Source organism: Rissa tridactyla, chromosome Z (genome assembly GCF_028500815.1).
Source record: "Rissa tridactyla isolate bRisTri1 chromosome Z, bRisTri1.patW.cur.20221130, whole genome shotgun sequence".
In the NCBI taxonomy this organism is placed as follows: domain Eukaryota; kingdom Metazoa; phylum Chordata; class Aves; order Charadriiformes; family Laridae; genus Rissa; species Rissa tridactyla.
Genome location: NC_071497.1, coordinates 31191879 through 31207329, shown reverse-complemented (window position 1 = coordinate 31207329; position 15451 = coordinate 31191879). Strand labels below are relative to the sequence as shown.

General features: G+C 38.3%; 1 protein-coding gene across 2 annotated transcripts in view; it reads right to left on the bottom strand.

The window, feature by feature from the left end:
* The window catches only part of MEGF10 (multiple EGF like domains 10), a 108603-nt gene that overhangs the window by 29900 nt on the left and 63252 nt on the right, over positions 1-15451 (bottom strand). For both annotated transcript variants that reach the window (XM_054186703.1, XM_054186704.1), the window contains exons 10-13: positions 11102-11276; positions 10132-10252; positions 7992-8155; positions 4741-4843 (exon numbers count right to left, since the gene is read on the bottom strand). In XM_054186703.1, the coding sequence (XP_054042678.1) occupies positions 4741-4843; positions 7992-8155; positions 10132-10252; positions 11102-11276 (563 nt within the window). The remainder of the gene's footprint in view (positions 1-4740; positions 4844-7991; positions 8156-10131; positions 10253-11101; positions 11277-15451) is intronic.

Below are 15451 nucleotides of genomic sequence, written 5' to 3'. Positions count from 1 at the left end.
CACAGCAAAAAGTCGCCAACACCCTATCTGCTTTAGCATATGGATGAATACTGTACACACTGGTAAAATGTAGGCTGATATTACTGCATCTGTCTTTTCCATAAACCAATGCTATTGTTTTGGTACAGAGAGCAGACGAGTGGTATTTCATAATCCCTGGCACTGCACAACCTTTAAATTGATTTTAAAAATGACAAATGTTGTATCAGTATGACGTGACATTTTTTCCCAAACAGAAAGGTCCATCAGAACTGCACCCCAGAAAACACAACAGTAATGTGTTATCAGTAACACCCACATTACTGTAATACAGTAATAAACAAACTGTCTGGGGGAAAACCTTTTCCCTTTTTACAATGCCTTAATGTGAAATCTCACTTTGCAAGAATATGAATTCTCTCATCTTCTGGGCAATTTGGAAAAATTGTATTTTGACAGCTGCTTGCAGAACAGATAAGATTAAGGGATGAAATTAACAGTTACTGTGGTGCTTGCTGGATTGTGGTCACTAAGAGAAGTGGTAGAGGTAGCTTTTAAATGGAAGTTAACGTCTTGGTAGAAAATATTAGGAGAATTTTTACTTCTTGGGAGAGTAAGTTTTCTGTGTCCTTCTTCTGCTTTCTATTTTAATAGTTCTTATTCTTTTCCACTGTCTAACTATTGCGCTCCCTCCAAATGAAGGAAAGTTATTTATAAGATACAGTGAAAATGTCAAGGGACAAGAGCATTTGGGGCAGACATCATCCTCTGCGTGGGCGGATGTTTCTTGTTTGTACCATCCTGTCATGTGGCTCCTGGAACGTGATGGAATGGTGAGATTGCCAGGAAAAAAACATCACCCTTAACTCTTGCTTTTCTAAGTGCTCTAGGGAGCACTTGGTGTAAACTACAGAGAGGCTAGTATTTCTAACGGAAGTCCTATAAATGAAGTAACTTTTGTTTAAGATGAAAAACCTAAGTATCCTCCTAGGCAAAAGAACCTAAATTAAAACCAGAAACCCTAAAGTGAAATAGAACCTAATTAAAACCAATTTTAATTACTTCTTGAGTTTTGTAACAGATCAAGACAATGCAACAGTCAGTAACTGAACTTTCACTTTCATTGATAACTAGGACCTAAAAAGAAAAAGATAACACATGGGGCATGTTCAAAAAAATAAAGAAAAGACGACTTCAAAAACCTAAACCATATAGCACCTTACTGTTGACCCAGCTGCAGCTATATCTTGAAATTTCACTTTCATAGATAACTAGGACCTAAGAAGAAAAACATAACACGTGGGGCATGTTCAAAAAAATAAAGACTACTTAAAAAACCTAAACCATATAGCACCTTACTGTTGACCCAGCTGCAGCTATATCTTGAGACTAAAGTAAGGGGTAAGGTGTTAGCTAGGCTGCCCTTTGGTACATGACAGTAGCACTGATCCCCACTTCATTGTCTCGGAGCTCCCTCGCTACCCAGAGGGAGGTATTGATGCACCATACCAGCCCAGTGACCCTCCACTCCCTGTGCAGTGTGTTCCCTGCTCCTCAGCGTGGTGGTACAACTGTGCCATCCATCAAGGGAAAAACGTCTTCCACCCTTCCATTATTTTTGCAAAGTTATATAAACTCTTCCCTCCGACGAAATCCCCTGGGTAAAGTGTAGACAACTGCTCCGTTCACAGGGTTGAGAAAAATACTACGTTTAAAATATCTTTTCAGAAACTTTATATACTTTTGGTGTCATCAGAACATTTGTGGGAGTTCACCTTGGATTCATCAATTTATTCTTGTTGAAAAAGAAAAAAGACTCACAAGTTCAGATTTTTAAGCTTCTTCATATGTATTTCTTTTTTAATACTACTCTCCCAATGGTTTCTAAATAACTAAATCCTTCATTTGGGTTAGGTAATCATTAGACTGGTCCAAATCAGTCTCTCCCACTCTTTGGGTTTTTTCGGTAGGTAATACTAACCACCAGAACCTGGTAAGTCTGATGGTTACTTTAACAAATCTAACAGAAAAAAAAAAATCAAAGCTATTATAACATAATTTCTTGCATTTTACTACCTTCATATATTTTCACAAATCCTCCATCTGTTCTCCACCTTCTCCACCTATTATGCATACAAATAGTATACAACCTCCCTTCTTAATCCTGCTATCTCTGCAATGTAACATTACAGTACAGCTATTTGAGAACCTGTTTCTAAAGTGTTGTCTCCTTTTTTCAATCATTCTAAATATAAGTATCTACACAAAGACCAGATTCCTCTGACATGTGAAGTGTGGGAGGAGGATTTTTCCAGACACTAAGTATAAAGCAAACTATGCCGTTTATGTCATATTGTGTGTCTAGACATCACAAACATGTTGAAACTAGTCTGTTACAGACATTGTCGTGATGACATCACACAGGGACAGATACTCAATTTTATCTATAATCATGCATGAAGTCTCCTTCTAGTGAAGCCTTTTTCCTTCTGAATATGAAGACGAAATAAGATTTCACTGCAGGCAAAAATATTGCCTTCTTTTCAAGACCTGAGTTCAACCACCATCAAAGTCTGTGCCACGCTTGAAGCCTTTGTCACATCCCAGGTTAGTTACACCACACTGGAGAGGCAATTTTTATAATCTGTTATAAAAAGTTGCTAGATCTTCAGTATAGCCATTCAAAACTATTTATTTTAATGTTGGCTTCATTCATTAACATACTTTTGGTCTCCAATGATTTGTCTCAGTTTTAGAAAACTTGTAAGATGTATTTTGAGTAATACATCTGGAACTTGTGAACAGCTCTAACTGCCTACACCACAGTTGCTCAAGATCAGCAACTGTTCACATATTTTTCACATGGGTATTCTTTGCTTAATACATTTATTAATTTAAGAAAACATATTTTGAGCAGATCCAAATGTAAGTTTGAGAAAGTGTGTCCAAACAAACACACACAATTACCTGAAACTACCTAAAAGTAAGAACAGTCATCAAAGGGAATTAACATCATAACGAAACAAACATGAACACAGTGTCTCACAAATTAGTTACAGATGGCATGATACTAATCGTATTTTTTCATAATTCACTCAAATAACTGTTTGGGTTTTTTTTCACTCTTGTAATAGTCATTTCCCAGAGGTATCTGAGTGGCTGATGGTAAGTGACAGTGAAGCTTGTGGGAAGAGAATAAAACCAACAAAATCCCGGCTCAGTTGGGTGACTGCTGGCTCTGGAAGCCTCTCTCTTTCACACCAAAAGGGGCGACAACGGGGAGACTCAATGGTGAGTTCTCAAAGAACTTGGCAGAAGCTTAATAGACAGGAAAATTGCACAAATAAGAAATGGGTTTGGTCTTTCACAGCAAAGCAGGAGCCCATCCTGCCCATGTCTGCACCCCTTCAGATTTCCACTTCCTACCCCCCAATAATCATAAAAGTCATGTTCATCTGAACAGAAAGCAGAAAAAACACCAGGTAAGCTGTCACCAACTACAACTAATCAACTGAACTGCAGACACAGAGTATTACATACTTTGAACAAAATGCCTGTGATCCATCTACAGAGCTAGTAAAAAAAAAGCATATAAAAATCAGTTTGTGAACTGGAAGGCTGTTTCTGAGGAAGTCCTAAGCTCTACAGAAACTTTTGTGAGCATAGTGATTTTATAAACTCGTCGAATAAATGGCTTGCTGCAGATTGTCTGCTCACCTCCATCTACTATGTCTGGAAGAACCAGAGAAAAAAAAGAACACAATTATATCATAAACCTGCAAGTCAATCAGGAAAAATGTTAACTTACCAATGAGTAAGCGGATAATAAATAGTACTAGGTTATATCTGAAATCACCAAAAAAAGCCTCCTTTATTTTCACAGCAGAAACCGGCTTTGTTCATTTAAGGTGTGTTTTCCATCCTGACTTCTCATTATTAAATGGAAGGAGTCCTTACAGATGGGTGACATGAAATCTCACCCTTGCAACACTACAGTATCGCTGTGAGACACAAAGTCCGAAACACTCCAAGAGGGGCAAACTTGTAGAGTCAATAAATCCTTATTGAAGATGGAAGAGTTTTCCCACCACTCAGAGCTTAGAAATCTATGCGAAAACTCAAACTACCTCACAGGGATAAAGGCAACATTTCATGATAACTTGCCCTTTTGCATAGTTTCATCATGTTTTCTTGCTTTCCACAAACGGCAGTGTAACAACAGTGTCAAACACAAATTTTTATAAATAATTGAGTTTATATATTTCTTGAAACCACAATGAAAATGCTGGAGAATCTTTGTGAAAAAAAGTGCAACAATTTTCACACAGAACAAAATACATGCGGAGAAATTTAACTTTTTTCAAAAATTCAAGAAACTCAAATGGCAGCACAGCTTCTGCACAATTTATTCTCTTTTTGGCTGCTCGAGCAAAGCTTTCTGAGTTCCTGGATGTGATGCTTTACCTAACAAAGCTGCCAGCACAACCTTCAATATTGACACTTATTCACCACTTTCATAAGGAATCATACTGTGGAGGCGCCCAACTTTTAAGATTTCCCCCTCTATTTCCAGTTTTCTGCGGATCCCATGCTCAACAAAGTTTCCATGCCTGTAAATCACAGAAAGGACACTGCCGCCACAGAACCATCCATTTTGTCCTTCCAAACCATACTCCTCCTCTACCCACAAAACCAAAAGGCAAGACCAAGTTCCCCCACAGTGGAATCTCTCATTGTCCTTCATGACAGTCTCTTTTGTACCTGACCATCCTGGTAGACAGCGACAGTAACCCGTGGTGGGATGACAACCGTCTGCATGGCTGCAGTCACAGCGTTCAGCACAATCCATACCATATGTGCCGTCCTGTGGCAACAAAACAAAAAACAAACCAGAGATGACGACAACTGGGAGTTAGTGGAGAACAAGTTCTGGCCAGTTGTGCCTCAAAAAGCAACCACAGATCGCTTCTGAATCCGTAATCGGCTTTCTGAATATAAAATGCTTCTGGATTTTGGAACATTTTAGTTTCCTACATTTTCATTTTCATTTAAGAGGGGAAGATAAAGAATTAATTACATTGCTTTGACAAATCACAGACTAATGCACCTGGAGACAGTGATTCAGAACACAGTAACCTATGCTAGCAGAGGCTGCAATGAAAGCTTTCCTGTACTGTCCCTGTGATTTCCCTTACAGCTGAGTTCCTACTCCAGGACCTGGGGATCCCTCGATGCAAAAGCAATTCAGTCTCCTTTTTGCCTCAGACCGTGGGCTCTCTACGTATTGGTCAAAAAGAATACCACAAAAAGCCACAATTTCTAAAAAAGAGTAGTAAAACAATAGATTAAAATATATCTTCAGTATGAGGTTTATTGCCTAAACAATGCAAAATGTATTACTTTCGATTAAAAATCCTTCCCTCTGCACTACAGCATATACTGTGTTAAGAAGAGAAGTTCTTTGGCTATAAGACAGTACACAAACCAAAATTATTTACTGGCTATGCAACATTTTTTAAACTGACATGAGACATTAAAGTTACAAGTTGAACACACCTCTTGGTGTATTCAGCTGTGCCAAAAGAGCACAGCTGATTTTCATGGAACTATATCTAAACATTTGAATTTTACTTTTTTGTTTCTTCCACAGAAGGTGGCACATACATTTGGGGGTAATTCTGAACAAAATCGACCTGAGAAACTGAAAAGACCAAAATCTTTACAATTTCATTCTGAAATGAAGGCAATGTATAACAATAAATTGATCTTACAGAAAAAGTGTCAAAACCAAATTAAAAGACAAGGGAAAAAGCCAGTATAATTTAAGGTAATAATTCTGGGGTTGCCCATCGCGAAAGCAAAAGAAGAAAAAACATGTCAGGTTTAAAACTCAATCATTTAAAATTGAGATTAAACATTCTCTCAGTCACATTAAAAATTAGAATAAAACCTATATGAAAATTCATCTGCTGTTCTTTGATGTTCATGTCTACATTTCAACCAAGTTCTAGAGGATTTAGCTATTCAGTTTCCAGTCTTTCAAGTCTAAAGTAGAACAAAATCTTACATTATGTGACTGTAACGAGCCTTTTGCTCATCTCAACAATACATTTTTATATAGAGAAAAAGAAAAGATCAAGCATTTCCTTTGCATATAATCAGATTTGGAAAGAAAGGAAATCCTCAAATATGTTGTTGAAAAGTGGTATTTTTAGTCTGCTATGTATTTGGACTGAAGTTTGGACTTCAGTCCAATCTTGAATAACAATCTGGGCAGTGACACTAATTTTCTGAAGTTATTGAAACAAATTGAAATACATTGATTCAAATAAACTCTCTGCTCAAACAAAAAAAAAATTCAGAAAACACTGGACACATTTTAATTAGTTTGCTGTTTATTCTCCTGATCTGGAATTTTAAGGCAGAATATGCATCTGAAATATGTAAATGCTTATGGACATCATTTGACACAGAGAGAGAGAGAAAGACAATGAGTATGGGCATGTTATCTGATACAGAAATGCTTCTAAGCATTATTTTGCTAAATTTGGAACAGTGAACAAATGCCATGAAACAGTACCTATCTTTTTTAATAAGTTGGTTTTGGAAGAGCTAATGGACCTTGGGAGATCTCATCATCCTTCAGAATCAGACACTAAGTGATAAACAAAGCTGCTTTAGAAAAAAGAAAAATTAGTCTTCTGATGGAGATGCATTGTTGGAAACACTCCATAAATGTGCACAGATGGTACACTAATCAGCTTCCAGATCATTTTAGAATTTAGTTTCCCACTTTACTCACAATAACAGTGTATGCTATACCTCATCTTAAAACAAAAAAAAAAAAAAAAAACACAAACCAAAAATAACTTCTATGTATTCTGAGAGCAATTCAACACAACAAATTTTCATTCAAAACAAAGGTGTGGTTTCCGGTCTTATGTTGTAGTTCAGTTACTCCTATCACGTTATTACTCAGTAGATCTAGTCCAAACTGACAGAAGCTTGACTGTGATACGGGAGGGGAACTTACAAGGTTTATGTTCATTCAGGTGATTACTTTACAATTACATTAAACCAACAACCTGCTATCCAGGTAGTATTGCAAAAGTGAAGGAAAGACAGTGGAGAGGAAAAGGAGAGCAGTTTAACACAAAAACGAATTTTATTAAAGATTTCCCACAAAATTTAAGTCCATCATGGGAAAAGATGGACTCTGGAAAACCCCATTTTTTATAAAATATTCCAATTTTTGTGTATGAAATGTAATTGAAACCAAACAGTTACATAATAAACTGAACTTTACCATTTTAAAATTTTGAAATTATATATTTTTATGGCTTCCCCAAACTACCGATTACAAGGTGGAACAGAACTGATGAGGAGCGTGCCTTTGTCAACACAATGATTTGTAATTTTTCAGTTCCCAAAGTCTGGGAGATGGTGGAAGTCAGAGCCCCATTACAAAGGCAAAAGACCTGTCATAGCACTGGGTAGTAAGAGTGCCTTCTCATGTCTGACTGAGAAGGAATGAAAGTTCTTCATTCATACTGTACCATAAATATAAACTAATTTAATTAAAATTATGTCATTTGATGTGGAATATATTTTTGGTATATTTTTTCTCTCATCATTTTTACTTAAAGTAGTTTAACAGAAGCAGTTTGGATAGCATTTGACGCTGATTGATAGGGAAAAATTTGGTTCTGTGTTTTTCAACAAATTCTAAAGGAGCTAGTGAAAAGTTTGAGGTCCAACTTTAAAGTGCGAAAGCAGAAAAAGCGTTCATGTGTGCATCTTCATTTTGCGTAGTCATTTTATGTGTGCTTTGGTGTTCTGTGCAGCAGAATTCTTCCAGAAGAATTGGTGATGCACATCCCTGATCTTGACCCCAGACACCAGGTGCACTGCTCCTTAGGGACTTAATCCCCATGAAGTCAGAAGAATAACAGGAGCATCCCCCTGCCCATTATTATCCTACAGTGCAAAGTTCAGTGAAATTATTAAAGTACCTGGCAAGGGAGTTCACATTTTTCTCCTCTCCAGCCCGGGGCACAGGTACAGGTTCCATCCAGAGCATTGCAAGCCCCTCCATTAAGACACTGGCAAGTTAAGTTACAGCCAAGTCCCCAGGTACCACTGGGACAATTTATCGAGCAATCTACACCATGCCAACCTGCCAAAAATAAGAATTAAAGCGACAAATTAATCATGTTTTCCCCCATGCCTCTCTAGGGACATGTTTCCCTCCGCCTACCATGTGGCATCTCTCAGAGATGCACAATAGCCGGGTAACAGTAACTACAGGCTACTATCAGCAGTCTCAGCTGAGGACTTGTCCAGGTTTGAACAAAGGTGCTCAAGGGCACCTTGTAACATCTGTGCACAGCACACATTTGCAGATGGGTGCCAACATACAAAAGCAACTGATGGGAGACATTACATGAAAACAGAGACACCTTGAAATTTCTCTGAGAAGCACTAAACTATACTGAAAGTTTTATGGCATACCCTGAAAAAAATTAGAAATATTTTCCTAGACCTAAGCTGCTGCATTCGTAATTGTTCCGCCAGTGTTCAATACAGACAGTTCTGCAAAATGGTTTTAACACAAAACTTAGACACACAAAAAAGAGAAAACATAAAAGTAGTGCGTAAGCTGCATTTCTCCAAGGATACATAGAAGACCTTTTAGATTATTTCTGTACTTCTCTCCATATACAAAAAAGGAATCTAATGGAAAATAGTCATAACAAGGCAGAATTCACCACTGATTATGCCTGATAGCAACAACTCGCAGACTGCACACTGGATAGACAGAGATGTAAATAGATTTTTCAAAATGTGATCACCTATTGGATACAAGAGAAACAACGCGAGCCAGTGATATGTTATCATCAGCAATGACACAAGCCAAGTTTCTAATTTTGTACCTTGTTTACAGTAAACCAAGGGAAAAATAATTCTGCACTGAGCCTAATCAATAGACCATGCAAAACGCACATATTGAAATGATGCTGCCTCATGCCCTGGATTGATAACTTTGAATTTAGGGGTCATTTCAGGAAAAAAGGTTACACTATACTAGCTAGAAAACTGAGACACTTTCTCTGAGTGTCTTTCCAGGATTTACGAATTTCCTTCATTTAGATTACAAGTATCTGCATTTAGTTTAATTTCACCATTTGCTGTCCTTCTTCATCATAGTATGACTAAAACTGCACAATGCACAAGAAGATAGGATTATGCATGACTGAAGGAATAGCTTTTTCTCCTCACAATCTAGCTATGTAGCAGTAGCTACTTTAACAGAGTTAAATCATCTCCACTGTCCCTGGCAAGAGTAGAAGCTGGGAAGTCTCCACATTTGCTACATGACTGATTTAACTGCATCAGCCCCTGACAAATAGTGGATCTTTGTCTAGGTAATTAACACTTCTTTCCCACTCTCAACCTTCACCTATTTTTACAAAAACATTTTTAGATGGATGGGTCTACAAAGCAGGCTGGGCATGGTATTTGCTTGGTTGCATTCAACAGCCTGTCCCTCTCTTCTCAGCAATCCAGCATCACAGCTGAGGGACGCTGGACTTTAAATCCTTTCTCACAGCAGAAGTGAAAAAGAGAACAGGTGTATTGCAAGAGCGGATTTTGAAGTGGAGTTTAGTAGCATATTTTGGGTTGAACAGGAACACCATGAGGACCTGTACACCTTTATATAGGAAAAGATCTCTGCAGAACCAGCACTAGGGGATGGCTGAGATATCTTTGTTCCACCCAAAGGCATGTGCTACTGGGATACAGAGAGGTGGGCACACACACACGGTTTCTGGTGGAGGGGCACTGACCATCAAAATACTCCTGGGAGAAGAGAGCCAGGCAGAGGGGTCGAGGAGAGCAATACCGCTCACACTAATGCATGCAGCCACAGTATCCAGCCCACTGAGGACTGTGCCAAGGAAACACAAAAGGTACATGCACTCTTCTCTGGGCAGATATTTTCACCTCCCAGAGCAGCAGAAGCATGAAGTATCTAGTGACATGGCCCTCAAGGTGGTCTCCTTTTTATTAAGTTTCTTTCTTCTCTACTTCAAAAACTCAATTTCATTTTATGATTACAGAAAAAGAAGGTTAATCTGAAGAGATACTTACCTGCTTTGCAGGCACAAGAACCATCTACTGGTGAACAGATGGCTTCATTTTTGCAGTTGCACACAGATGAACAGTTTACTCCGTATGTCCCCGGAAGACAAGGAGTACCACAAGCAGCGCCCTGAATTATACAAAACCAGAGTCTAAAAACTATTTGAGTAGGTTCAGACAATACAATTGATAAATAACCTAGACTGACTCAGGCACTACAAAAGCCAGCAAACATACAGCCCATGATTGTCCTCGGCTGTCACTAATTTCCTGAATTTAAGGCAGAGGGAGTCCTTCATGCTTTTTAAGTCTACGGCAAGCATTAGTTTTCTATTAGTTGCTGTGAGAGCTCAGACCGCATAACTAATAGCACTTGGTTAGATCAATGGACAGTATTTTCAGTAATAAAGGAGCCCTTTATGAATCCAAAACAGAGTAAGACAGCAGTTTAATGGAAAATTATGTGGATATGTAAAATATTTTTAAGAATTTATTTGGCTGAAGTTTTCACAGTTATTATTCCCAGAACTGTTATACTGTAAAATATTTTCTATGTTAGATTAGCATCCAATGCATAGGTAACAGCAAATGTGTGTAAAAGCTGCAGAATAATTTGTCCTGAACTGTAAAAACAAATGTCGTTCTCTAGAATTTCTCTGGATGGAGCACGAGGAGTTGGTGCAAGAAGATGACTGAAACCAATTGTTCCTCCCTTTATTTACACCTCAACAGCACACCCTCGTTCTTATCAATGTCTTATATAACAACTAACTTTTTTTCTTAAAATGGCTTCATTTCAGCACTGAGAATCCATCATAAATTTTGCCTTTTCAGGGTCCTATAACACACCTAGTGGTACCTAAATATCCGTACTTCTTTTACTGTGGAGGAGAAAGGACACTCTGTCATCTTGAAGAATTTGGCACTCAACTAAAGGCACTGGAGTCGAAAATGGACTGTGAAAGTGAGACTTATTTACCTTAAATCCAGGGGCACAGGTGCATTTTCCAGTCACACTATCGCAGTCAGCTCCATTTTGGCAGCTGCAGATCTGCTGACACGACTCGCCATAGAATCCCGGGGAACATGTCTCGTTGCAGTAGAGCCCAGACCAGCCAGGCTTGCAGGAGCATTCCCCAGACATAGGGTGACAGCTGCCAGGAGGGGATGAAAGGATAAATAATTCAGGACCAAACATGACCTTTTTTTTTTTTTTCCTCCCCAGAGAACAAAACGCTGTTATAGATAGGTTGCATAAAGGATCTTGCATACTATGCATAGAGGTGATTTTACTCCCCGAACCACAAAGCAAAGGGTTCTGTATATGTATATATAAACACATGCCAATTAAGATAAGAAATGTATCATACAACATATAGACATTTTGGGAGGTCACAGAAAGAAAAGAAGAGGTATCATTTTTCTGTAGGTAGTTGAAAAGAAACCTATCTGAAATACAGTTTTTACCATAAAATAGATATCCATGGTTACAATTATTAAGGTGATGAAATCATTAAATTCCCCAAAATGCATTGTTACGTTTCCGCTCCAAGTATAACAGGATCATTTTCGTAACACTGCCCAAACTCAGCAGCATATTGTCTGAGAAATATGATGCTTCAGTAAAACAGCGTGGCAGCCAACACAAAACAATAACACGGCACCCAGTGAGTAGCAAGCATGCTCCTTTCCTTAAATCGTTGGTTGAAAAGAGGAAAACTAGCATCTTTCTGGGAATGACAGAAGATCATTTGCATTGGGCAGAAGTCAGATATACCATCAGAGCTGCGACCTTTCAGAGAGTATCCATCTCCCCTGTGTTGGCCATACCTGGTGGTAGACCAGCTGTCCCTACCTGGAACAGCAGTTTCATTGAAGGGCCAGTCAGACAGCTGTTGTTCATAACAAATGGACATCATCAGCTGTGCAAAGATATATGTGCTGGAAAAGTGGACACAATGGGGTACTCTGTAGCACTCTGGCAGACAAAGCACTTGCCAAAGGAAAGCCTTAATATCCAAACCCCATATATTTACAATGGGAAGACTGTTTAAAGAAATTCATCTGCCACTGATTGAAGCGAAGATCCTTTAAGTGTGCTGGAAAAAAAATGTGCCTTTGTCCAGATGTATTAAATGACCCATGACAAGAGCCTGATTTTGCAAGATTTGCTGGCTCCTTGTGTGGGGGTGTGTTTGAAATGGAGTATTTTTCTGACCATTTGAAAGTTTGAAAAAATACCTACTGCACCTTTAGGTGCTATAACATAAGGAACAACAATACTGTTTGAAAAAGTTGCAACATAACAAGGGAATGCAGTATTAGCTGCAACTGCTCTTGGACTCGAGGACTACTCTTGTCAAACTAAGCATTTCCTATTGCCAAATACAACCAACCAACAACATATTGCTGATCAAGGAAAGTATGAATTATAAAGGTTGGAATGTCATTATGTATTCTGCTCTCCATATATTATTGCATACAATATGACATCACAAGTATTTGGGGCTCTTGAAGATCCTAAAATCTCTTTGCCGCCATTATGCTAGTTTACATAAAGTCAGAGGAAAGATCTTTTCAACTAAATGATACATGAAGAAATGGTTCAAAACTCATAGCCATTGTTCATAGCTAACAGTCCTGGTTATTTGTCCAGCTATAACTATACCTGCCATGAAATATGTTGGAATGGAACTATTCTCATATAAAATGAAAACACATGATGCACCAAGGTAATCAGATTTGTTCACTACTCCAAACTTCCTGTAATCACCCAGTGGCATTTTGGATGGGTACAGGACAGGGAATATAAAAAGATTTTTCTGTCCACAACAGGATAGTCATTAGGATATGAATCGGAATATCTTTATAACATAAAATTAGTAGTACTGTCATTTTTCAGACGTAAATCCCAGCATTGTTTGTTGTTTTTTTTTTCTTTCAGGAGAGGGGGAGACCACATGCATGAACAAGCGTTGGGTATGAAGCAGAGGCATTGATATTCTGTGCCCCCCAGTGAGTGTTACTAAGGGATACTTGCGCATACATTGATTGACACCAAAATTAGTATTCCGTAATTTGTAATTAGATGTAGGAAGCTAAAGCACTTCTGAAGATTTTTGATGGCTTCTCATGCAGTTAGATTAATTGGCAATGAGATTTATATATTAAGATAGGGAAATAAAGAGATGTTGAGAGATACTGCCAGTACATTCACTTTTATTCCTGGTCTTTTGTTCACACTTTCTGTAAATACAACCCTACTCTGTACGGAGACAAAGAAAATACTTGTGGGTAGTTGATATCACATATTTGAAGGACTTAGATGCATTTAATGTTTAATTATTACAATAGACAACTAAATTCTGTAGCACTCTATGCAATGTAAAGTTTCCATTAAAAGCTCTTGTAGATGTACATACATGTCCATTATAAAAATTAAAAATTGCAAGTTTCTCTAATCTTGACTTTAAAAACACGCCCAGACTATATGAACTAAGCATGTATCACACCACAAAATTCCACTCAACACGATACACATATCTCAGAAAAAGCATGAGACAAACCAAACCCCATTAGAGCTCATGACATGAAGAAACCCTAATTCCAGCCTGACCTATACAAAATTAGTTGGTGATACAGAACGACCCCAGCTGATCTTACCTACGGGTATGAAGCAGTGGTGGAAGATCACCAGAAAGAGGTTACAAAAAAGAACACCAACCCAAAAACAGTGACATCTCAAAATTAGCTTGGAGATCAACCTGAAACCAGTGCACGTGCTGTAACAGGGCTATAACAAAAATCCTCTGTAAACCTTCTAGAGAAATATGCAGCTACAGTCTGCCCTTTTTACATTTTCTGAATAATCATCAGGTATCACTTGAGTAAGGCATGACAAAACCCAGTCTCAAAGTGGTTTAGGCTAGAAGAACATTCCTGTACAAAATAAAGTGACAATGTTGATGAAAGGAGATCAAGGTCATTTTTCGCTCATTCCTGCAAACTGGATCTTAAGAATGACAAGTTTCTGTGAACTCCACAAACTGTGGATGGAAGTGGCAGGGTGACACGGGTCTGCTCATACCAGCTCACAGCACTGCTGTTGTACCCCACTGAGGAACTCTCTTCTATGTGGTCTTAGTCTCAGCCAGCGAGTGCTCACTCTCATTTTTTTTCCTGACTATTGAGTAAAAAGGGAAAAATCAATAGTGTCACCTGGTCATAGAAAACAGAGGTCTGTATCTTATTTGCACTCTAGTTCAAATCCTTTCATATGTATCAAAAAGATGCAATAGAGATGAACCATTTGTGAAAAAAACTCTTGGCACAAGAGCATTGTTAGCTGCTGCTGTCCTCTGGACCCCTCAAAAAGAATAATATCTCTCAAGTATATCTATATCTAACACTTTACAAAGATTTAATAAAGGCTGCTGATACAGCTAAGAACAAGGTTGGGCTTGCCTTTCATCCGCAGGAGCTGCCATCAGCCAACAGCACCAGCAAAATCCCTGTGCCTTAGCCTACCCAAAATGCAAATTATGGATTATTGCCAAAGCTGTTTTGATGCAATTTCTTCAATCATAAAACAGTAATAGAAATATGTATACATTTTTGAACTGTAGTGTACCACAATGTTTTTGTATCCTTAAGTATTTGAAGACAATGGTGAGACATATACTTGTATACTGCAACTTATGTACATATATTTTAAAGCAATATTTTTTGGTGCTATGTATTTTTTTAACTAACCTTTAGTTCATTTCCATATCTATGAATACTAAGAATGTAAGTAATAGCTTAGGGCTCTAAGACTACCAACAGCTCCCCTTTGAGGACCTCTAAACTAGTGATCATACCCAGATGAAGAAAGGCTTTACTGTAACAAGGCCCCTAGAAGTCCTAACAGAATACAGACACACAAAATACAGACTACAGACATGCTAAGTGTGTTCGAAGAAGGAACTGTACCCCCTTATTAGTGTCCTGGAATTACTGGTTGTTACATTGCCTCTAAATGGGTTAGTGCTTTGAAGAAGATCCTTTGGCTACAGCCAGCCCAAACAGTACTTGTGGTAGGCAAGTAAGGAGTAAGGGTATTTCCTGATGTGCTTAAAAAGTTGCCTCCTGGCTGACTGATATTTAGTGAGAGGCGAAGACAGCCAGACACAAATGGCTTCTCAAAAGATTCTCTAAAGCATAGTGTCCACAAGGAGCTTTGTCTTCTATACCATCACTCAGACGCCTTTTAATTTCTGTTATTTGCTGGTGTTAATCACTTCCTGACCCACGGGGATGGAACCTATACATGAAAAATACACTTGTGAAG